Source organism: Myxocyprinus asiaticus, chromosome 6 (assembly GCF_019703515.2).
Source record: "Myxocyprinus asiaticus isolate MX2 ecotype Aquarium Trade chromosome 6, UBuf_Myxa_2, whole genome shotgun sequence".
Lineage (NCBI taxonomy): Eukaryota > Metazoa > Chordata > Actinopteri > Cypriniformes > Catostomidae > Myxocyprinus > Myxocyprinus asiaticus.
In genome coordinates this window covers 33,422,653-33,446,383 of record NC_059349.1, presented here as the reverse complement: position 1 = coordinate 33,446,383, position 23,731 = coordinate 33,422,653, and the positions used below count along the sequence as shown (strand labels likewise).

Below are 23,731 nucleotides of genomic sequence, written 5' to 3'. Positions count from 1 at the left end.
GAATGGAATTTATGATTGCTGAAACCTCTATTAATGTGGCATGCTGTGATCTTAGCAGTTGCTTGAACATAAATGCCATATGTCTGTGCCCCTAGGCAGAGGAAGACTTGAAAAAGGCACAAAGGGTTTTTGATGATCTCAATGTTGGCCTGCAGGATGAGCTGCCCACGCTCTGGGACAAGTGAGACATTATGACTGAATGTTACTGTAATCTGGGTTTAAGGGTGGACAATTTTCACTAAATGAAGAGCATTCAAAGAATCTCTCAACATTTAAAATGATTCTTTTTTCTTGCTGGCTCATTATCTATATATGTTAAAAGAATGGTTCACTTTCTTCTGCAGAACACAAACAAAGATGTTTAGAAGAACATCTCAGCTCTGTTGATCCTGCAGTGCAAGTGAATGGTGACCAGTCCTTTAAAAGCTTAAAAAAAAAAAAAAAATCACATAAATGCCACTTAAAAGTAAAACATAAGACTCCAGTGGTTAAATCCATGACTTTAGAAGCAATATGATAGGTGTGGGTGAGAAACAGATCAATATTTAAGTCCTTTTTAGTATAAATCTCAACTTTCACTTTCAAATTATTTCACATTTTTAAAGTGAAGGTGGAGGTTTAGGGTAAAAAAAGGACTTAAACATTGATCTGTTTCTCCCCAACACCTATCATATCGATTTTTGGAGCTTCAAAGTTCTGGTCACCTTTCACTTGCATTGTAAGGACCAACAGAGTGGAGATATTCTTCAAAAAATATTTGTTCGTGTTCTGCAGAAGAAAGAACAACATACACATCTGGGATGGCATGAAGGTGAGTAAGTGATGAGAGAATTTTCATTTTTGGGTGAACTATCCCTTTAAGGTACATTTATTACAGTCAGATCACCAGATCTGTGTATTGAATTTATTTAGGCAAACGAACATTTACGGTAATCACAAGAGTAAATGATGCTTAATATTAGAGTTGCTATGAGAGGCAATCAAATACTTTAGATGTCTATACAGAGAAGAAAATAGAGAGAGCGAGAGAGAGAGCTGTTATTGTCTGTGTGGAAAAGAGAGCTAGAGCTAGAATTGTCAAACTTCTAGTTAGATATTTTGGTTGGTCATGTTTTGACCCTTTGTTCACGTTTACTAGGGTTCAGCATTATTCTGTATATTATAAGACTAGATCAATAATTAGCTGTCAATGGCTTACATAACTGAAGCCTTGCTGTAACATGCTCAAAATAATTACTGTACAGGAGGAGGGGTGACAGCAGTATTTTCAGCCTGGTGCCCTGACAATTCATAGCTCTGGCCAATAATATTGATTTCATTTGACTGATGGACTTCCTGGAATGTACAATTACGTCCCAGTATTCCAGTTTTATCCATTAGTTATAGAGCATGCTCGCTGTGAACATTCACGCCACTACTGCTGTTACATAGAAAAGGTAAGGTGTTGTATTTTATCAACACTTTCATGTGAAATGGAATATGCTTCACTGTTCCAAGCAGAGATTTTAGCAAAGACTGAGTGCTATTTGTCTTGCTGCAGAAAAGCTTGTTATGGATGCTTTTTAGTGTTGCAAATATGAATAGTAGATTGTTTGACTGGAGCTAATCTGGATGTATAAAGGAAAGGAATGTGAACTAAGTTTCATTAAAATAGATATATGAGTATGGTTCATGGGTTAAAGAGAAGTGTACTTGTAATGTTGATTGAATGTAAAGTGCATTGCTTAGAATACGGGCAATGTTGATGATAATAACAGGTTGGGTTTTATATATGTGGTTGGTAGCATGAAATAAGTAGCTAGAGTTTACATAAACTAGCAGTATAATGGAACACAGTAAAAGGAATGTTCCGGGTTCAATACAAGTTAAGCTCAATCGACAGCATTTGTGGTATAATGTTGTTTTCCACAAAATTTTATTTTGACTTCTTCCTCTTTTTCTTTAAAAAAGCAAAAATCTATGTTCCAGTGAGGCACTTACAATGGAAGTGAATGGGGCTAATCCGTAAACTTTAAAATATTCACTGTTTCAAAAGTATAGTCACAAGATGGAAACAATATGTGTATTAACATGATTTTAGCATGATAAAATCGCTTACTAACCTTTTCTGTGTAAAACTATATCCAATTTTACAACTTTGTTGCCATGACAACGTAATGCCGTAAACCCTAAACCCCTAAAACAACCGTAAAAACGACAATTTAAACACTTTACAGCTCAAATAATACACAAGTTTTAACAGAAGATTTAATGTGTTTTTATAAAATTATAAGCTTCACATTTCTGCCTTTAAACCCTCCAAAAATTGGCCCCATTCACTTCCATTGTAAGTGCCTCACTGTAACCTAAATTTTTGCTTTTTTTAAAGAAAAGGGGACTAAAGAGTCTAAATGAATTTTTGTGGTAATCAACATTATGCCACAAATGCTGTTGATTGAGCTTAAGTTGTATTGAACCCAGAATATTGCTTGAAGACTCTGCATTTGCTGAGATCAGTATGTAGGTGTATGGTGTCTTGAATTAGTTTAGAGCACCAATGGTTTTCCATAGTAACTGAATATGCATTTATTTACATTTTGTAAAAATGTGTAATTTCGCAGTGCAAAGCAATTTGCACTGTGCATTGATGTGTTCTTCAATAGTATACTTAGTGTTGTTGTCAACAGTATGTTGTATGTAATACAAGTAATGTAGCATCAGCTGTATGTGAAATGAAATATGAAATATGAAATATGCTCCGGCAAGCAGTATGCTCCCTGGAGCAGCAGGCTAGTTACATAATCCATCCATTCAGAAACTTCCTCTCTCTGCCAGGCCCTCCAGCCACTCTCATTTCAGCTCAACCCAAAAAGAAAGATGACTGTCATTTATGACATTTAGATTTGTACTATGTGGGCTTTTAGGGTGGTACATAGATACTGTATACTAGCACTATGGGTTGACTAAAACATATTATAGTATGGAGGAGAGACTAGATACAGGGCCAGGCCATAACCACCGTGGATATTTAGGGGTAGACACCACTCCTCCAAGATTTAAATTGTGCATGACTTATATGGGCTTGTCAATAGTTGATTCTTAAATAATTAGTCACCCTCCCCCTCCCAAAATCCAGAATATGTGGTTACATCCATGTGTAGATATGATGTCCCCAATTCTTTTGTTTATTAAGGATTAACAGAGCTTAATATCATGCAGTTGGAGTCATGTTTGAGGCTAGAGGATTACTTTAGTGCATAACATTTGCCTTCTGCACCTTTGCACCCCTGTGTTGCAATTGTCATACATTCTGGACATACTGACAAATGTTAAGATTACTTTATATAAATCATAAATCTGAATTTAGTCTTTAAATAAACCCCTTTCAAACAACACAGAATCTATTTTTTATTTTTTTATCAGGTAACTTAAAAATGTGCATCATGTGGTAACTAGCTTTATTTAAGTAAAAATATTATATATTATGACTGAGTCAACCTGGATACTTAAGGGTACACCAACACAAAGTATTTTTAAAAGTCAGATCAGGTAGAAATAGTGCCTTAAGGTAACAACTGCATGTTTCCACTTTTTACAGTGAACATATGAGGTTACTGTCTGTTTGAATGGGAACAATTATTCCATACACTATTGTTTGTTTTGCTTTTTGTGTACAGAAAAGATTAGTTAAAAAAAAATGTATCACAATCAGTGGCTTTTCTGCTTGGAAGATGTCCAGATGCTTTTTCAATATATTGTGCAATATGAATCAATATTCTTCTCCTCTCCTCTTTGCAGTCGGGTGGGGTTCTATATAAGCACCTTCAAGAATGTCTCTGGCCTGGAAGCCCGATTCCACAGGGAGATCTCTTTTGTGAGTCAGTTTAACTTCTAAACCTTTTTAAGCTCTTAAACATGATGCTTCTCCTAAATGTAATACATTATTAAGAACTGGATGCTCAGGAAACATAAGCACAAAGCAAATGTTCCTTGCGAGTCATGCTTCTTTCTAGTCACTAAGCGAGCAACCAGTGATTGGCATCCTGGGTGGGAACAGTGCCTGCTATATGTGGGTGTTAAAGGAAGTCGCAAACTGCTGTGTTATCAAGGATGATTTACCAGTTTCACATTTTACATCATAAGATTTGTCATATTAGGAGCTTTGTTTCTGATCCAGGGAGTCTGAAAAGCTTTGGCTTTCATGCCTCATCTGAATCTAATTTTCTAGTCAAGCTGCTCGGCTCTGCTGCAGCTATTACTCATGAAAGACAGACAACTTTGTATTTGTATGTGCTTTCTGAATTGCAGTAGAAACACTGATGAACCATTGAGAGATATTTATGGGGCGATTTATTTCCTTCCCAATGCAGTGCATCTGCTTGAAATCTCATTCAAATGTGCAAATATGGGAGAGCAACTTTAAAAAAAAAAGCTTTGACTGTCCTTCATTAAAGTAACTCTTTGAAATTCCCATCCTTTTAGATGTGTGTGGGCGGAATATTGAGCTTCATGATGCACTGCCTATATATTCCTGTCTAAATTAATTTGTACTATGGGCATGTTTTGATATTTTGGTTCATGCAGGTTAAAATGAAAACAACTTTATTTTGGTTACGCTAGTATTCCAGCCCTTATTTATCTAGTGTTAAAGATGTTTGGAGCCACACGATCACTGGACAGTTCATCTGTCACTCATACAGCTTCTGTGTCCACACAGATGATTATAATGTTGTAGCAGGGAACTCTCCATGTTATATTGTGTTCATTATTAGACACAGCATGTGGCCATCAGTGAGCATCAGTGCATGGTTAAATACTTCTATAGCCAGAAGGGTGATACAATGCAGTTCAGCACAGAAGCTACTGCAAACGTCTATTTTATTTGTGTTAGTGTGATCAGCACAGAGGTACAGTAAAATGCATGGGCAAATGCTTAATTTTTTTACTTTTATAAAGAGGTTAAGCCATCCCAAATATTATTCAGCCTTATTCTGGACTACAGATAAATAACGATAGCTATCTGTTTGCATTTCCATTTTCAGAAATTTTTCTCATGTGAAGAAAAGAGCTTTTTCATTTTTTGTCTGTATGCCATTAAATGATAATTTTGAAAATTGTCTACAAACACTGCACATATTTCATGCAATAAATGTTGCAATGTACAAAGAAAGGACCGTTTGTTTGGAAAATTCCATTTTGAAAATAATGATTACAAAAAGAAACTTTTCAGATCTCTTCTCTGCTTTCATCCTTTGCTGCTAGAGACTGTGATGTGATTGTTTTTTTTTTTATTTTTATGGTGGGATTTAAAAAACATGAAAAACAGTTTAGGGTTTCAACTGATGAACCCACAGCAGTACATAAAATGAAATCCAGAAAACCTTTATTAAATCTGAGCATTTAAGCATCACTTGTCTGTGATTAAGATTTATATGATAAATTGTTAGGATTTACTTAGGTTAATTACAGTGGTGTCAATATTAACTTTTAACTATAGTTTATATCTATCAAATGGTATGACAGTAATGGAACTATTAGCAGGAGCAAAAACATATTCAGTAGCACCACAGTATAGTAGTGCATATAGTAGAAGTAAATGGCTGGCAATTGCAAGTAATTGCTATGCTATATACTGTAGTTCTCTTCATGGTTGTTTTTTCCCTCTATTTCTAACTTTTTCTCTGTTGTGGATCCAGCTCTGTCACAAGCTGTATGAAGTGATGAATAAGCTTGCTGAGCAGCATTCCGACAAAATGTTCACTATTCAAGGAGCACCCAGGTATGTATTTGACATTAATCTCCATGCAGAATGCACTCTTATTCACTGATGGAAAAGATCAAACATTTAAATGGTTTGGCTTTGTTTCTTTTCTTCCTGTTACAGAGCGAAACGGCAAGTTGGCATAGAATTGACAATTGTGTGTAGACAAAGAACACTGGAGTTGTATTTCCTCTAAAGTGTTTTTATGGAACAAAGGAAAATTATTGCTTCTGTGAAAGAAATTTTTTTTGGGAAGTACAAGTTCAGTGCACATAGACAAACAGGATTTATAGTGCAGAGGACTAACCCCATACTGTAGTTCATCAGCACAGTGCTTGAAGCAAATTATGTTTGTTTATAGTTGTGATGCGGTTTGTAGATCTTAAAGAGCGGTCACACTGCACTTCGCGCTGCATTCACTCCCATTCTAACACATCCAAATGCAGCAGGCTGTAAATCCAAGCTCATGCGAAGAAATTTCGTACGATGCTGCGAACCAAAGTTCAAGCATGGTGAACTCTGAACAGTGAATTCCTATGATGAGAGGACCAGTGACCAGTAGAGGATCGAAACGTCACACGCTTACCTCTTGGCTCAATACAGAGAATACATATTTTAAAGCTGCATGTTTTTATAGTTGCAGGAAAATGAGTAGACAATATATTTTAACATTTTTAATATAATATTATTTGTTTTTTGTGATGTATTTTTTACTTAAACCAAAAGTCCCCCTGTGTGACATCATATCCTGGTCCGTTGCGTTGTACGAAAAAAATGTGCGTGCTCAAAGCCTAGTGTGACCGCGCCTTTATGGTATGTGTCAATACCTTTTAGTTGCAATGATGTTGAAATGTGTTTCACCCTTGCTTGTAATTCACAGATTTCTTTTTATTTGGGCTTCTGATTACATTTCGAACACATAAAAGCAAAAAAAAAAAAAAGGACACACACACATACACATGTACATGCACACATAAAATACAAAATTTTGCCCATAATAAGGAATTTTCCTAACATCAGAGCAATTTAAGCTTGGTATCACCTGAATACAAAGCATGTTGTTGCAAATTTTGCTGTTTTGATTTTACAAACAATATATTGACTTATAAAGTCACTTTTTGTAATGTCTCTTCAAAGTTTTTCTTTTCTGCCACAATAATGTAGTGCCTTTGAATGATCTTCTTTTGGGGGGTTTTCTAATCAAATATTGATATATGCAATGCATGTTAATTGATTTCTTCAATATATTGGCATGTCATGTAATTCATTTGATTAAAAAAATAATTGATTGACAGTTCTACTTTTTAGTGATTCTGAAACTTTAAACATCCAACACTGTCCCATTTGCTGTCTCTTTGACTTAGAGTGCACCATTATAGCCAATTATTAGCTTCAAAGTGAAAGAAGATGAATGTGCTGAGCTGATTGTGGTAGACATGATCCGTTGCCAAACTCAATCTCTTAAACGAGTCACATAGCACAGGGTGTGCCTGTGGGTTGCAGGCTAACTTTTTTTAGAAATCCTCACTGAGGGCTCTGATCTTGTGAAAATAACATATAAAAATCAATCACAATTCAAAAATGTGTTATTTGTGGTGATGTTTTTTGTGTTGACAGTGACTCGGGACCACTCCGATTAGCCAGGACCCCCACCCCTCCTGATGATGAAAGCCCAGACAGCAGCCCAGCTGCCAGCCCCAACCACATACTGAGGCCCAGCTCCCCTGGCCCTCCTCGACCCAAATCCCCTTCACAGGTCAGGTTTAAAACACCACCAAGACATGACAGTTGTTAGGATTGTCCTTGTGCTACACCTATAAACAACAATTGCACAATGTTTGTATTCTTCTATTATATGTATTACTGCTGTAATGACAGTAGTCCATAAAGAACCATATGCTGCATTCTTATCAACATGTTTACGCTATTGGTTTTCTGTACCATTCTGGATGAAGATGCAAACAGTTAGGAAATTCGTAGCTCATTAATGATGTGCAGCACTACAAGATGTAGATACAGCTCTTCCACTTGAGTAGGATAGGCAATTATATGGAAAGCAGCTGAAGAGGTCACCTAAGTCTATTGTATTTGTAAAATATGAAGTGTTGCATTGTAATTATTGTATATGGTAGCTCTTACTTGAGCTATTCTTTAATATTTCACATGCTTAATTGTTATGATACACTATCAGCTTAAGATGGGACCTCCAAAACCTCCTCCTCCAAAAGTTACTCCAACCAGGGAGCTGCAACAAGAGCAGATAATAGACCTGTTCGACGGAGGCTTTCCAGAGATCAGTGTTACCTTACCACAGGTGAGTGTACATTCACAGGAGTCTCACTTTTTCAGTAAAATGGACAGCTAGGTTAAGAAAAAAAGGTGTTAAGAGTAAAAACATTTTTAATGTAATATTCAACACTTAATATGATCACATATTGAATAGTAATTCTGGTTTTATTTTTTATTTCCTTGTTTTAGCCAAACGAGAAACCCGGAGAATCTCTCCTGGACTTGGATTTTGATCCGTTTAAGCCTGATATAAATACACCTATTGGGCAGACCCAATCACCCATATCTCAGGTCCTTCTTTACTCTCTGCTATGCTTAATTGTATTACATTAACACATGCAATAAAAGGTTTTATTTATAGACAGTCAAATTAAACTCGAATAGATTAGCAATCTTTATGGTGTCTCTGTTGTTATTGATCATGCAATATTAATCAATATTCTAACCACCCAGACATAAGGATAACTTTGTGCATAATTCTTTTCTCACAGACACTACCTTGGGATCTTTGGGCGGTGAGTCTGCTTCTTTTCAGTGTGATCTTTCATCTATATGGATTGATGTAAAGGAGAAATATCTTGGTGCTACTGTATAAAAAGCATACTGACAGAATTCTCCTATCTTGTGCCAAAAGCAATGGCCTAGATTTGTACTCTGTTGAAACAATACATTTCCTCTGACATGAAATATGAATGTATCGCTATATTTTCATGACAAGCTTACATTATTATGCTCCAGCTGAGAATGAATTTGACAGCAAATATCTCTGATATCTTTGTTCATTTCTAGGGAAATGCAGAGCCTGCACAGCCTGTAAGTAATGACTGTCAAGAGTGTCCTGGCAGAAAACAAATGAAATGTAATTAAAGTTTGGGACAGATTTAACCAATAGCCTTTGAGGCTTTTGAAAAATAACAATTAACCTATTCTTAAATAATAATTTGACATAAATCTTAAAACTTAATGAACACATTTGTTTGCCATTTCTCCAGTATGACATTGCTTCCCAGTTTAAATATTCTAGTTCTCAGTCAAAATATTCCTGTTTAGTTTCTGCAATCTATGCTGGCCTGCAAAGGCAAAACACACCAAGATATTTAGTCAAAATGTATTTATAACCAAAATCGGGTCTCTAAGACTATGATCTGTCCTGTGACAGACGGGTTTGGCTCATCAAGAAAAACAGAGTGAGAATGGCTGGACAATCAAAAAGTTTTAGTGTTGCCATAGTCACTGTGTTTTGGCTTTGTAGGAAAATGTGTCTGACTGTGAAAAATATATCTTCACTTTGCATCCCCTTCTCTGATGGCCCCCAGTCAAACTCTGAGCAATGATCTTGAGGGGGGGGGGGGACTTGTTTTGGACAGAAACCACTCACTTCTTGTCTTTCCTGATCAGGCTACCGATGCTGGCTTCACTGCCAATTGGGCAGCAGACTTTAGCTCGCCATCAGCTTCGGGTGCAGAGGAATCTGGAAATGTTCAGCCTGCAGTTGAAGGCCAGGGCTGGCCACCTGCTGAGGGCTGGCCTACAGAGGCAGTTCCACAGCCCCAAGGAGAGGCAGCCACTGATGAGGTTAGAGCCTGGGATATGGAAAACAATCCTGAGCAAAACCCAGACTGTGATCCTTGTGCTGTGGGGGGTGGCGAGGCCGAGCAGCAGCCAGAACAGGGACAGGAGGGTGTAGAGGAAGGGCAGACAGACTGGGCCACAAATCGAGTGGAGTGGGCAGAGCAGAGAGGGGCAGAGGATACAGGGGGCTTGCAACCCATGCCCGGAATCATATTCATCAGTGAGTTTGGTCAGGAGATTCCGGAGGCCACAGAGGGATGTGAACAGGAACTACATCAATGTCAGGAGGGGGAAGAAAGCTCCAAATGGCGTCTGTCTAGTCAGGTAGATCTAGATGGATCAGGGTCAGAGTATGAGACTGCTGAAGAATGGGGGGATGTCCCTGGACAGAACGGGGGGTGGGTCATTGCTGACGATGAGCTTGAATCCGCAGAGAATGAGAATCCAAGTGCTGCAACAGAACAAAGTTCTGGCATAGCTGGCAGTGTCCGAAAGGAAATGACACCTACTGACTCTGGGTTTGGTGGTGATGCATTTGCCACCAACTTGGATCAACCTGTAGAGACACCTGTGAAGCCTGAAGAAGCAGCAGCTTGTGTCTCAGAGTTTGAGCAAAAGAGCTCATATGAACTGGTAGACCCAGCCGATCTGGACCAAAGCCTAGATAACACTCAGAGTGGGGCAAATACATCCCGAGATGATTGTGAATCTACTCAGAGTTCAGACCCATTTGGCACTGAAGGGAGTGACCCATTTGGTAAAGGGAATGATCCTTTTGCCACAACAGGGGGCGACCCGTTTGGTACTGGAAATGATCCATTCGTCAACTCAGAGAAATATCCTTTTGGAGAATCTGAAGCAGATTCAGTTAAGCCTTTTGAGGAAGATCCCACTGGATTTTCTGGGAGTGACCCATTTGCCACAACAGGCGGTTATCTTTTCGATTCTCAAGGGTTAACAACAGAGTTCCAGAAAAGTGGGGTTGATTCTGATCCATTTGCAGTGTCCCAGGAAGGAGGTACAGGAGGGTGGGCAGCCGACCCCTTTGCCAGTGAATTCGCATCAGACCCTTTTGCTACTGGAAGCAATCAGAACCCTTTTGCTGATGGTAACACATCTGATCCTTTTGCCACTGAAAGCAGCAGGGGTCCATTTACCAATGAGAGCAACCAGGATTGGGCAGGGACTTGGGAATCCACAAAAACAAAGGAGATGGGTTTTAATGACAAAAGGGAACAACCCAATGGGTTTGCCCAGTGGGCAGATTTTCCTGCGCCAGCTGCTGACTCCAGTGGAGAGAACTCCAATAAGGGCTCCTGGCAAGAGGTGAGTGACAGCAGTGGCTTCTTCTCTTCTGATGGCCAAGAAAACTTCACAGCTGGCTGGCCTGGCGAGGCTAGTCAGCCTCAAGAACACTTTACCTCTTCCCCTGGGCAAAATTATACCTGTGTTCCTAAAGCTACCATTGCAGAGGACCAATTCTGTCATAAAGAACCCGAGAACTCAGACCTGTCTGAAGACGAAGTTGCAAACCGGAGATACGGAAAGTTATACCAAGAAATAGATACAGAGCTGGAAGAGGTACCTGACTTCCTACCTCTCTGCTTAGCTTAGAGTAGAGTAGACTACAGTGAGAATATTCCCCTTCTTTCCTGCCCACAAATGAAGTACAGTTTTCCTGCTACAAAAACCCTTCGGACCCTGGAACCCCTCCCACAGTCCACAGCCCCAAGCCCTCTTCTCCTCTCTCTCTCTCCTTTGCTTGCTTTGACTGTTCATTTGACTGTTGTACTAATTTAATTTAAGTAGCTTTTCCAGTCTTCCTGAGTTCTACAATTAAAAATACAGTTCTTTGAGGGTTTACATGCTAATAACTCGTTTAATTGCTTTAGGTGTCCAACAAGACTTTTAATGGATTTTCTAAGGTAACTAGGAAATAAGAAAGCTTGATCAAGCTTTTTAATTGATTATTGGAGAATTCATAATTATATTATGAATTGCTGTCAATGTGGCTAAACTCAATAGCCACATTGGCCGAAGTGATTGTGTTAACATAAGAGTATTTTAGCTGTGCTTTTAGTTCTCAGAGGTCCTGAAAAAGTAAAAGTGGTTTAAAACTACTTGATTTTCACATAGTCTGTTTTTATATAACAAGTTTTATATAAAAAGGTTTTAAGAGAGTGTTTTTAAGGGGCATTACATTAAAAAATTCCTTAAGAGAAAAGGATTAAAAAACTTTATAATTTGCTAAACAAAATCTCAAACAGCTGGTCTATTTTAAGGAATATTTTATGTCTAAATTATTCCTAAGGATATCATATTTTTATGCCTTATGAATCATGATTAAGATCATTTTAGCAACTGATGACACTAAAATCTATTAAAAAAAAATAAAATAAAAAATAAATAAAAATAAATAGTGGCCCTGCCTTAATATGCCTAATGCTGTTTCATATTTAATACTGTGATGCTCCCTACTAATTTCTGTTCCCTGAAACATCTACTAAAATATTTCTTACAGGAGTTATTTTGAACAGAAAATATCTAGTCTAACAAAGCTGGTTATATGCTTAGTATTTATGATTTGCTTACCTCTGTACTATATTCTCTATTTTATCTTTTTAGGATGCAACAGTCCCAACATTTGCTGCCGAATTTGATAATATGGTGAGTTGACAACTTTTTGATTGTAAATATTTTGACAGTAATGCTTTTTGCCATTTCTGAAATAACACAATTGGTCATCATACTCAATGGGAGTCAATGTTCCATAAATGTTTCTGTTAAATATCATTGTGTGTCATTTTGTATTTTATTTTGTGTTTAGTTACTCAACCCAAATTTTTTTATTTTTTTGATGTGTGGATTTCATGTGTTTTTGGTAAGACATATTGTTTTCATGCTCTCCCGTGATTGTGAATGTACTAAGTACATCGCCCCATTTTTTTTTTTTTTCTTTTTGTTGTATTTTTTGTATTTTTTTTTTTTTTTGGTGTTATAAACTAATGGGTTGTGATGGTCCACTGATAAAAGTGCCACTGGACGGTCTTTCTTATTTTATTCTTGTAAATGTGTAAAGTCTGAGGCTCAGGCCCCAGAGAGTGATGTAGCTGAAGGAGAAGTTGAAGCAACCCCAGCTTCAGTACCTGAGGGTGCTGAGAGCCCCGTCACAACTCCCCCTACAGACACCCAACCAGAGGAGACCACTGCCTCAAGCCCCCCAGCAGAGAAAGCCACTGTGAGTGACAGTAAAATGTCATCCTTTCAACATGATCACAAATATCACCATTGCCACCGTCAACATCGTTGTCATCGTCTTTATTATGTCCATCAATGGTCTACAACCTATTGTTACTGTTATCATCGTCATCACAACATCATCATCATCAGAGTCATCGTGATTGTCATCTTTTCTTTGAAAAAATCTGTTTTAAAATCTGTTGTTATTATCATATTCATCACATCATCATCATCATTATCATATTCATCTTCTTCCATCAGTGCTTTGAACTTTGTTATTATTTCCATTGCTTTCAATATGTCATAATCATTTTATGCTTATGGATACATACATGGGTTTGCTCATATTAACATGATGAAATGAAAGCAGGAGCCATTGATAATATCCTGTGTACTGTGTTGTTGATAAAGAGCCCTGTGGAGTCTCCTGTGTGTGCTGAGACTGAAGCAGCTGAGCTGACTGAGGTATGTGCTTTAAACTCCTGATTACACACCAGCACATATTGTGCTGGTGTGTAATCCCTTTGAGTTTTTCTTTTTTTTTTTCCTTTTTCACCCAATTTGGAATGCCCAATTCCCAATGCGCATTCAAGTCCTCGTGGTCGCGTAGTGATTCGCCTCAATCCGGGCGGAATGAGTCCCAGTTGCCTCCACGTCTGAGACCATCAACCCGCACATCACGTGGCTTGTTGAGCGCGTTGTGTGGAGTCTGAGGCTCAGGCCACAGAGAGTGATGTAGCTGAAGGAGAAGTTGAAGCAACCCCAGCCCTGAGGGTGCTGAGAGCCCCGTCACAACTCCCCCTACAGACACCCAACCAGCGGCATCCACGCTCAACTCACCACGCGCCCCGCGCCCCACCGAGAACGAACCACATTATAGCGACCATGAGGAGGTTACCCCATGTGACTCTACCCTCCCTAGCAACCGGGCCAATTTGGTTGCTTAGGAGACCTGGCTGGAGTCTCTCAGCATGCCCTGGGATTCGAACTAGCAAACTAGCGAACAGGGGTGGTAGCCAGCGTATTTTACCTCTGAGCTACCCAGGCCCCCATCCCTTTGAGTTTTTAATATTTTACGGCAAAGAAGCTGTCTGGATTATCAGTTATGTAGAGGCTACATGTATTTTTAAACTTGTGTTGTGTTGAGAATTAATTTGGTGCCGTTTGACTTTACTTTTTTTATACATACCAGTGCAAGGTTTGTCTGTCTGTGGTATTTTTATTTTTGTTTTTGTTCTCTTTTCCAGTGGTCATATTTGATTATAGTATTTTTACAAAGTTTTTGAAATTATTTTCTTTATGTTAATAGACAGATCTTGTAGTTTTTTTGTGTGTGGGTGTGTGTGTGTGTGTGTGACATCAATGTGTGTGTGTTTTTTTTAAACAATTATCATTTTATTTTGCTTTTATTACTATGTTACTTTTCTTAATATAAAAAAAAAAAATCTGACTGTATTTCTTGCACTGAAAAATATATATATATTTTTAATCTGTATTGGCTAAAATATGATGCTTAGACTTTCAAACAACATACTATGAAGGCTATTTTGTCATTATTGCCATAGTTTTTAACATAGTTGAACCTGAGAATTTTATTGGTGATGAAATGGTCTCAACTATTCTTTAGCTCCCAACCGAAGACATAGAAAAGGAGCAACCCAACCAAGAAGTGCCGGTAATTATAACTTATGCCAAATAAATGGCATAAGAGAAACTCAAGTCATATGCAGCATTGTCGCATATAAGCTTGGTTTTTTATCTAGCAAAATCTTGAAGAAACATCAAGGCAGAATATTAAAGCTTTTGTGTGTTAACAGCACACATTACATTTAAAGCTGAAAAGCAACGTGATGTGAGATATGATAGAAGAACAGGTGGTGTTATTTGGAAAGATGACAGAAAATGGAGATAGAATGAATGTGAGTTTTTTTATTTGTATGTAGGAATCATCTCCAGTTCAAGAAACAGAGGTGTCACCTGCAGAGGTAATTTCACTTCTACCATCATTACCTTTCAATTATTAAATCAGAATTGCACAGCATTTTGTAAGATAACTTAAAAATGTGCTTCATTTGGCAAAAAATTACTTAACATGACTAAATCAACCTGACTAAATTAGGGATGCCAAAGAAAGTCATTTTTAATGGTTAAGGTAACAATTGCACATTACCACATTTACGGTGCATTATCAAATCACACATTTCTGCTTCTTCCATGATCATCTAACAGTTTAGATATAGGGTTTATACAGGCATCCAGGCTCTTAAACAGATAATGTAGTAACAAGCTACCACGGAAGCCAAAAACTGACATGACCAGAGACAGATTTGTTGACTCGTCAGTGCAGTATGCGTCATTATTCATTTAAATAAATAAATGTGTAATCATGCTGATAACCACGTTTCTTTGTGTGTAGGCTATTGCAGAAGATAAAGAGTCTCCCATTGAAGAGACTCTGGTAACTATTTAAGTCTAATTGATCAAACAATGTAATTCACTGTTATTGTCATTGGTAAAAACAAGTACACTCCTGCTATGGTATTTATTTATTTATTTTAAACATTGCTCTCTAAATGAGACGTAACACAAATGCTGTTGAGCTTTTATTTTGTATTTGTTTTGTCTCATCATGAAGCCATACCTAAATGTTTTTTTTTTTTGTTTTTTTTTAAATCAGTGATTCCATTCTTAAATAGAAAACCTAATATTATGGAACTATTCAAGTATTTATTAGTGTCCGTAGAGTCCTTTGGCTTCATATGAAACAGAACTTGTTGTGGTTACCAAACCGATGTCTGAAATTGGAACAAGATGGTAGCCACACTAGTTATAGTTTCCATGCATCATTTTGTCTTGCATATATATATCTATATATATATATATATATATATATATATATATATATATATATATATATTTTTTTTTTTTTTTTTTTTTTTTTTTTAACAGAATGTGTTGGTGGATGGATACTTCTGACATTAATCAAAACCTCTGACCCATCTTTTTGTTTATGTGTATGTTTTATTTGAAGTTGTTAAAGGTACAATCAGCATTTGCAATAACTGTCAGACCGTACAATGCAGCACAATAACAAACACCTTCCAGCAATAGCTTTTTTTCTCTCACACACATAATTCTTTGTTCTAATTCCAAACACAAAGCTTTGTTTTTAGATCCAGACTGAAGTCATTGCCCTTACTTAATGGAATTTGAGAAAGTTTTTACATCAATTTAATTTCTTTCATTCAAATTAAGTCAGTTTCATTCAGCCAACAAAATTTAGTTGGATCAAATCAATGTACTATAGTAGTTTTAACTCAACTTTATTAGGATCGTCAAACTAAATGTATTAATTTTTTAATTTAAATAATTTTATCATGTTGGTCCTACTCATTAGTATATACCCGGTGAGCAACTGTAAGGACAGTGAAATTGTTGCACTGTTAATTTGATATCAAAGGCTTATAGAGCTAAGCAGCTCTCAAATTAATTATCACTTGAAATTAAACAGAACATTAAACAAAAAAAGTCTCCTTCTATTCTCACTTTGTTCAAAAATACATAACACTTATTTTCAACAATGTTACAAAAAGTATTCATGTAGTCCAAACTCAAATGGATTAAGTAAACTTCAATTTGATAGAACGCAATGAAATCAAGTTGTGACAAAATGTTCTAGAATTGTGTTGCTTTAGTTCTTTTTAATTTAGTAAACTGAACAACCTGCAAATATCCTCTTTTTTTTTTTTTTTTTTTTTTTTGTAGAAGGCTAATGGTGGCACTGTTTTAGCAAATTCAGATTGTGCCTTTAAAGTTGAATTTTCATTGTATGTTTCTTCCCTTATCTTTTCTGTTACAATAGTTTAAACTACATTACCTCATAAGGTTGCATAGACTGACTACATGATGTTATAACCCCCAACTCTCATGCTTACTGAACCTTTAAATAGTTATTTAGCTGATAACTATTATTACCCTTCTTACCCTCTAATGACCATTTTCGGTTTCCATGGTGAATCCATCCTCTGAGCAAAAATGTGTCTTTCTCCCATTGTTAGCTTGGGAAGTGACCAAGCAATTACAAATTGTTGGGAAAAAATGTTCAGGTGTCAGTATAATCTATGCATCCATTTTTATTTGAATCTGAATTCAGCATATTTTTTTAAATTTTTTTTATTGATACATATGTTAAACAAAGAAAAGCAAAACATATACAAACAGAATCAGTACTTAAACCCCCCAATCCCCAACCCCACTCCAACCCCCAACAACACCCCAGTGGTCACACATGCTTATAGGCACACACACACACACACACACACACACACACACAAAAAAACATTTGTGATTTGAAATTTATTGTGTACTTGTTTGCACTTTATGTCAAGAATGAGTTTCATTTTACAATTATTTTTGAGTCAGTTCAGACTAGAGTGATATTAAGTATGTCCACCCACACTACTTCATCCAGTGGGCAGTGGTTATTCCCTGTAAATCATGATTCCCCAGTCCTTCATAGCATCTGGTTTTTCCCCAGTCAAAACACTTGACTGCTGGTGAAACTCAGGTCAGTTTGTTTGGAGAACTGACTTCTCATCTCCTTCCACGTCAAGGACAGTTTTAACCACAACGGTTAAACTGATCCCTGTACCCCTCATTGTGACACTCTGAGTGCTCCCCTCGGTGCTGTGCACTGATCCATCCACATGGTTGGCTGTGTTGTGTTCAAACACTGGCTCTCACTCCTGGGCACCTCTTCTAGATTATAGATGCCAAACCAGAGGAAGAGGCCAGTTCAATAGAAGCCAAACCAGGGGGCCCTGACAATGTTGAGCCCAAACCAGAAGATGAACCAGATAATGTTGAATCCAAACCAGGAGAGGTTCCTGATAATGTTGAACCCCAACCAGGGGATGAAACCAGTAAGGAGGGTGCAGAAAACAATGGGAAAGAGGAGGTAGATATTCTGTTATTCTGCACTTTGGTATGCAGACTATTCACAAGAACCAGGTTTCTTTATATGACCACATTAAACAGTAAAGTTTAAAAAAAAAAACTCACTGACACAGATTTACTGGAATGCTTAAAAACAAAGCTGTTATGTTTATTTATTTATATATTTTTTTACTTTGATATGATATCCCAATGTACAAATTATTTTTCTTCAAATCAGATATGTTTTAGATTAATCACATATTCTCTTGATTGTGTATTATTTGTACATTTGAAGTCAGAAGTTTACATACACTTAGATTCATTCACCCAAGTCATTAAAACAAATTTTTTAACCACTCCACAGATTTCATATTAGCAAAATATAGTTTTGGCAAGTCATTTAGGACATCTACTTTGTGCATGATATGAGTAATTTATCCAACAATTATTTACAGACAGATTGTTTAACTTTTAATTGACTATATCACAGTTCCAGTAGGTCAGAAGTTAACTGTGCCTTTAAGCAGCTTGGAAAATTCCAGAAAATGATGTCAAGCCTTTAGACAGTTAGCCAATTAGTTTCTGATAGGAGGTGTACTGAATTGGAGGTGTACCTGTGGATGTATTTTAAGGCCTACCTTCAAACTCAGTGCTTCTTTGCTTGACATCATGGGAAAATCTAAAGAAATCAGCCAAATAAAATAAAAATTTGGACCTCCACAAGTCTGGTTCGTCCTTGGTAGCAATTTACAAATGCATAAAGGTACCACGTTCATCTGTACAAAAAATAGTACACAAGTATAAACACCATGGGACCACAGAGCCATCATACTGCTCAGGAAAGAGATGCATTCTGTCTCCTAGAGATTAACTTAGTTTGGTGCAAAAAGTGCAAATCAATCCCAGAACAACAGCAAAGGACCTTGTGAAGATGCTGGAGGAAACATGTAGACAAGTATCTATATCCACAGTGAAACTAGACCTATATCGACATAACCTGAAAGGCTGCTCAGCAAGGAAGAAGCCACTGCTCCAAAACTGCCATAAAAAAGCCAGACTACAGTTTGCAAGTGCACATGGTGAAAAAGATCTTACTTTTTGGAGAAATGTCCTCTGGTCTGATGAAACAAAAATCAAACTTGTTTGGCCATAATGACCATCGTTATGTTTGGAGGAAAAAGGGTGAGGCTTGCAAGCCGAAGAACACCATCCCAACCATGAAGCACGGGGGTGGCAGCATCATGTTGTAGAGGTGCTTTGCTGCAGGAGGAACTGGTGCACTTCACAAAAGAGATGGCATCATGAGGAAGAAAAATTGTGTGGATATATTGAAGCAACATCTCAAGACATCAGCCAGGAAGTTAAAGCTCGGTCGCAAATGGGTCTTCCAAGTGGACAGTGACCCCAAGCATACCTCCAAAGCTGTGGCAAAATGGCTTACGGACAACAAAGTCAAGGTACTGGAGCGCCATCACAAAGCCCTGACCTCAATCTGATAGAAAATTTGTGGACAGAACTAAAAAAGTGTGTGCGAGCAAGGAGGCCTACAAACCTGACTCAGTTACACCAGTTCTGTCTGGAGGAATGGGCCAAAATTCCAGCAAATTATTGTGAGAAGCTTGTTGAAGGCTATCCAAAATGTTTGACCCAAGTACAAACAATTTAAAGGCAATGCTACCAAATACTAACAAAGTGTATGTAAACTTCTGACCCACTGGGAATGTGATGAAAGAAATAAAAGCTGAAATCATTCTCTCTACTATTATTCTGACATTTCACATTCTTAAAATAAAGTAGTGATCCTAACTGACCTAAGACAGGAGATGTTTTATACGATTAAATGTCAGGAATTGTGAAAAACTGAGTTTAAATGTATTTGGCTAAGGTGTATGTAAACTTCTGACTTCAACTGTATATGTATTCTGTTTTATGTGCATTATCTAATTGTGTCAAGTGATTCTTAAAAAGTAAATTTGTTACCTTTAACTTTGTCGGGAAATCAAGTACAGTATTTGTCAGAGTTACGTGCAACATGTCAGTCATGTTATTTCTTTGCCTCCCCTCAGGAGAAGATGCGTATTCCTTCTGTTGTCATTGAGCCTGCCTCTAGTAACGAGGGTGATGATGACCGTGATGGTGATATCACATCTCCAACAGCAACCAGTGACAATGGAGTGACACCAGAATTCCAAACAACCAAAGAGCCCTTTGGAATGCCTTCTGGCTACCTTTTCAAGGTACAGAACATTGATAAAGAGAAAGAACACATGGATAAAGAACAGAGCTTGTATGTGCATGTATATTTATTCTAGTTTCTTGCTCTAATCCTGTCTTGCAGGTTGAAACACTGCATGATTTTGATGCAGCAAACCCAGATGAACTGGAACTGAAGAAAGGAGACATTGTTTTGGTAATACCCACAGAGCTGGCTGAAGATCAGGTGTGATTTGTCTTGATATTCCAATATTCGTTATTCATTGGTGATGGTCCACTATTCATTCTAAGGAAAGTTGTTGCAGTAGCTATATGTTTTTATGCCATGCAAACTGAAAGGGATAGTAAAAAATAAATAAATAAAAAATAATTTACTCACCCTCATGCCATCCTTGACTTTGACTTTCTTTATTCTGCTGAACACAAAATATTTTTAGAAACATATCTCAACTCTGTAGGTCCTCACAATGCATGTAATTGGTGACCAAAAAGCTCATAAAGGTAGCATAAAATTAATGCATACAACTCCATTGATTTAATTCATGTCTTCAGAAGCAATATGATTCAGTAGGTGTGAGTGAGAAACAGATCAATATTTAAGCCTTTTTTTTACTAGAAATTCTCTTCCCTGCCCAGTAGATGGCGAGATGCACAAAGAATGCGGATTGCCAAAAATAAAAGAAGAATGTGGAAGTAAAAAGTGAAAGTGGAGATGTATAGTAAAAAAGGACTTAAATATTCAACTGTTTCTCACCCACACCTATCAGATCACTTCTGAAGACATGGATTTAACCACTTTAGAGTTTTATGGGTTACTTTTATGCTGTATTTATATGCTTTTTGGACCTTCAAAGTTCTGGTCACCATTCACTTGCATTGTGTGGACCTACAGAGCTGAGATATTCTTCTAAAAATCTTCGTTCTACAGAAGAAAGTCACACATCTGGGATTTGGTTTTTTTTTGTTTTTTGTTTTTTTTGGGTGAACTATCCCTTTAAATATTTGGATTTCTGTGATCTATTATACATTGTTGTGAATTCTGCTAATTTAAACTTGTCAACAAGGTAACATCGAGAATGTTAATATGCACAACCATATGCTGATAACTATATGAAAACACAGCTTATTCAAAAAATGCTGTTCTAAAAACCCATAGGAAATTCTATGGCTCGAAACTGAACAGCTTGACTAGATGTCTCATTCTGATAATCAAAGTCATTTTAATGGTCACTTTATTATGTCTTTAGGATGCTGGTTGGCTCACTGGCATCAAAGAGAGTGAGTGGTTACAGCTGGGTACCTCAGCTCACAAAGGACTGTTTCCTGAAAACTTTACAAAGCGTCTGGAGTAAAATGACCTCAGTGTGTTGTGAGAAGGCAAGTGGATCTGAACGCTAGCTGACAGACCCACCCACCACAAAGTCTTAAGTACTGATGACACCTGTCAATCAGACTGGGCAGGAAATGACACAATCAACAAAATGAAGCAAGTGGAGACTCAAATACTTACTCAGAACATAAAGAAAATAATCAAGCATGACGTGATAGTATGGTCAACCTTTCTCGCAAAAACAAGATATACCTGTTTTTGTTTGTTTCCCTGTGAGCAGCAACGAATTGATGTGTGCTTTGTTGGAACTCTGGTGAGTTCCACATGTAACCCCTGTCCGTTTAAAGAAGAACTAAAGTGAAGGTTTTCCCCCTGAAGACAGAAAATACCTTACCCTCTCTGCACCAAGTGTATTGTATTGACTTTGTTGCTCTGCAGCAAATTTTATCAGAATTTGTAGTGATATGATCTATTTAACCATTCTAAGTGTTACACAGGACTTAGGTGTTTTCTTTGAGATATTTCAGATATAAATGTTACATTTGCATCATTAGTGTTCACTGTAGTTTCACGGCAGGCCATGCGCGGCTATGGTGGTGGTATTTGGCATATTTGATATTGATGTTGTTATGGACAAGACTTTCAGTGTTTATGCCAAATTAATCAAAATCCTAATGAATATGGATATCTGGTGAGTTTACAACATGTGAAATGTTCTGAGAAGAATTCAGAAATATTGCACCAGGCAAATACAGCTTTGCAAAATGTAGCTCCCTGTAAGTACAGACATTATGTGTATTATATTCACAATTACATAAACACAGAACTTATCCTTGAATGGACGTGGAAATATGAATTTGTGAATGATGTTTTATGTTTGAAGAAATTGTATTTATTCAACTTTATATTTTTTAAGCCAATGATCAGTGGGAGAGTTTGGGGGTGGGAAATTGAAAAAATAATATGCAATATATGTGATTGGTTGATAGAGTAATCATTGTCTTCATCGTTTGGTTCTGAGACAAAAACAGCATCACTCCTGTGTTCCTATTGTTAGCCTCACTGTAGAGCATTTCTGTGATGTACATACAGTATCTGTGCTAATTTACCTATAAAGTGAATAAAGAATAGTTAGTATAAGTTTTGGTTCAGCTTAAGGAGTTGAACAGCATATCAATATATAAAGTTGGTTTCTTCCAAATGATGCTTATCTGTCTTTTATATTTAGCTGTTTCTCAGCACACAGACAGCAGTAAACAACACAGATAATGCTACATATACACTCACTGAGCACTTTATTAGGAACACCTTTACACCTACTTATTCATGTGATTATCTAATCAGCCAATCATGTGGCAGCAGTGCAATGCATACAGTCATGTAGATACAGGTCAGGAGCTTCAGTTAATGTTCACATCAACCATCAGAATGGGGAAAAAATGTGATCTTAGTGATTTTGACCGTGGCATGATTGTTGGTACCAGACGGGCTGGTTTGAGTATTTCTGTAAATGCTAATCTCCTGGGAATTTCACGCACAACAGTCTTTAGAATTTACTCTGAATGGTGCCTAAAAACAAAAAATATCCAGTGAGCAGCAGTTCTGCAGATGGAAGAGATCATGAGAGAGGTCAACAGGGAATGGTCAGACTGGTTTGAGCTGACAGAAAGGCTACGGTAACTCAGATAACCACTCTTTACAATTGTAGTGAGCAGAATAGCATCTCAAAATGCACGACATGTCGAACCTTGAGGCTACAACAGCAGATCATGTCGGGCACTTTATTAGGACCATAGTGATTCTAATAAAGTGTTATTTACATTACTCAAATTCAATAACAAAGGTATTGATCATACTAGCAATAGCTTCAAAAATCATATTAAATTTGTTTAATAATCTTTTTTTAGTGTTAAAACATTTTAAAGCACTAGTAATACAGATTAGTCAGTACAGTTTTAAAATATTATATTTGTAATGACAACCGAGTCACACAAGGGGGAGACATTTGTCATACTGTATACATTTTTAAATCATTGGTGTGACTTTTTCCAGTGAGCTACATTAGCAGTGTGTAGCTAATTTAATTCAAAAAACTTTTTTTACAGACATTACAAATGTGTAAATATCTCTGTATATATCTCCATACCAGTGCCTTAATGGTTCAAAAAGCCTAACGATAAAATACGCCACGATTCTTTGGGTGTTTTCACACTTTAAAAGATCATCTTTAAAAAAAAAAAAAAAAAGTGTCCTTGGCCTTGAAAGTGGGCTTAGATATCTTGTTGGTCCACTTCACAAGTTATGGGGTCTCAGCACATTTTCTATTCACACTGTGTTGTCAAATTCAGACATTAGTTATTTAAGTTAGGCCTATATGTATGTAATCCACTTGATTACAAATACTGTTTATA

The 23,731-nt window shown here is 37.1% G+C and overlaps 1 protein-coding gene across 8 annotated transcripts in view; it reads left to right on the top strand.

Annotated features, from left to right (window-relative positions):
• The window catches only part of LOC127442188 (amphiphysin-like), a 40,738-nt gene extending 18,217 nt beyond the window's left edge, over positions 1 to 22,521 (top strand). Inside the window, exons 7-26 of one of the 8 annotated variants that reach the window (XM_051700032.1) lie at positions 96 to 181; positions 3,778 to 3,853; positions 5,676 to 5,758; positions 7,358 to 7,496; positions 7,932 to 8,054; positions 8,219 to 8,320; positions 8,521 to 8,544; positions 8,819 to 8,842; positions 9,428 to 9,604; positions 11,494 to 11,526; positions 12,227 to 12,268; positions 12,681 to 12,839; positions 13,253 to 13,306; positions 14,469 to 14,516; positions 14,785 to 14,826; positions 15,258 to 15,299; positions 17,604 to 17,798; positions 19,843 to 20,013; positions 20,115 to 20,216; positions 21,238 to 22,521. In XM_051700032.1, the coding sequence (XP_051555992.1) occupies positions 96 to 181; positions 3,778 to 3,853; positions 5,676 to 5,758; positions 7,358 to 7,496; positions 7,932 to 8,054; positions 8,219 to 8,320; positions 8,521 to 8,544; positions 8,819 to 8,842; positions 9,428 to 9,604; positions 11,494 to 11,526; positions 12,227 to 12,268; positions 12,681 to 12,839; positions 13,253 to 13,306; positions 14,469 to 14,516; positions 14,785 to 14,826; positions 15,258 to 15,299; positions 17,604 to 17,798; positions 19,843 to 20,013; positions 20,115 to 20,216; positions 21,238 to 21,342 (1,827 nt within the window). In that variant the 3' untranslated portion in view covers positions 21,343 to 22,521. The remainder of the gene's footprint in view (positions 1 to 95; positions 182 to 3,777; positions 3,854 to 5,675; positions 5,759 to 7,357; positions 7,497 to 7,931; positions 8,055 to 8,218; positions 8,321 to 8,520; positions 8,545 to 8,818; positions 8,843 to 9,427; positions 9,605 to 11,493; positions 11,527 to 12,226; positions 12,269 to 12,680; positions 12,840 to 13,252; positions 13,307 to 14,468; positions 14,517 to 14,784; positions 14,827 to 15,257; positions 15,300 to 17,603; positions 17,799 to 19,842; positions 20,014 to 20,114; positions 20,217 to 21,237) is intronic. The other 7 variants (XM_051700035.1, XM_051700033.1, XM_051700036.1 and 4 more) reach the window with 7 other exon arrangements.
• The last annotated feature ends 1,210 nt before the right edge of the window (positions 22,522 to 23,731 follow it).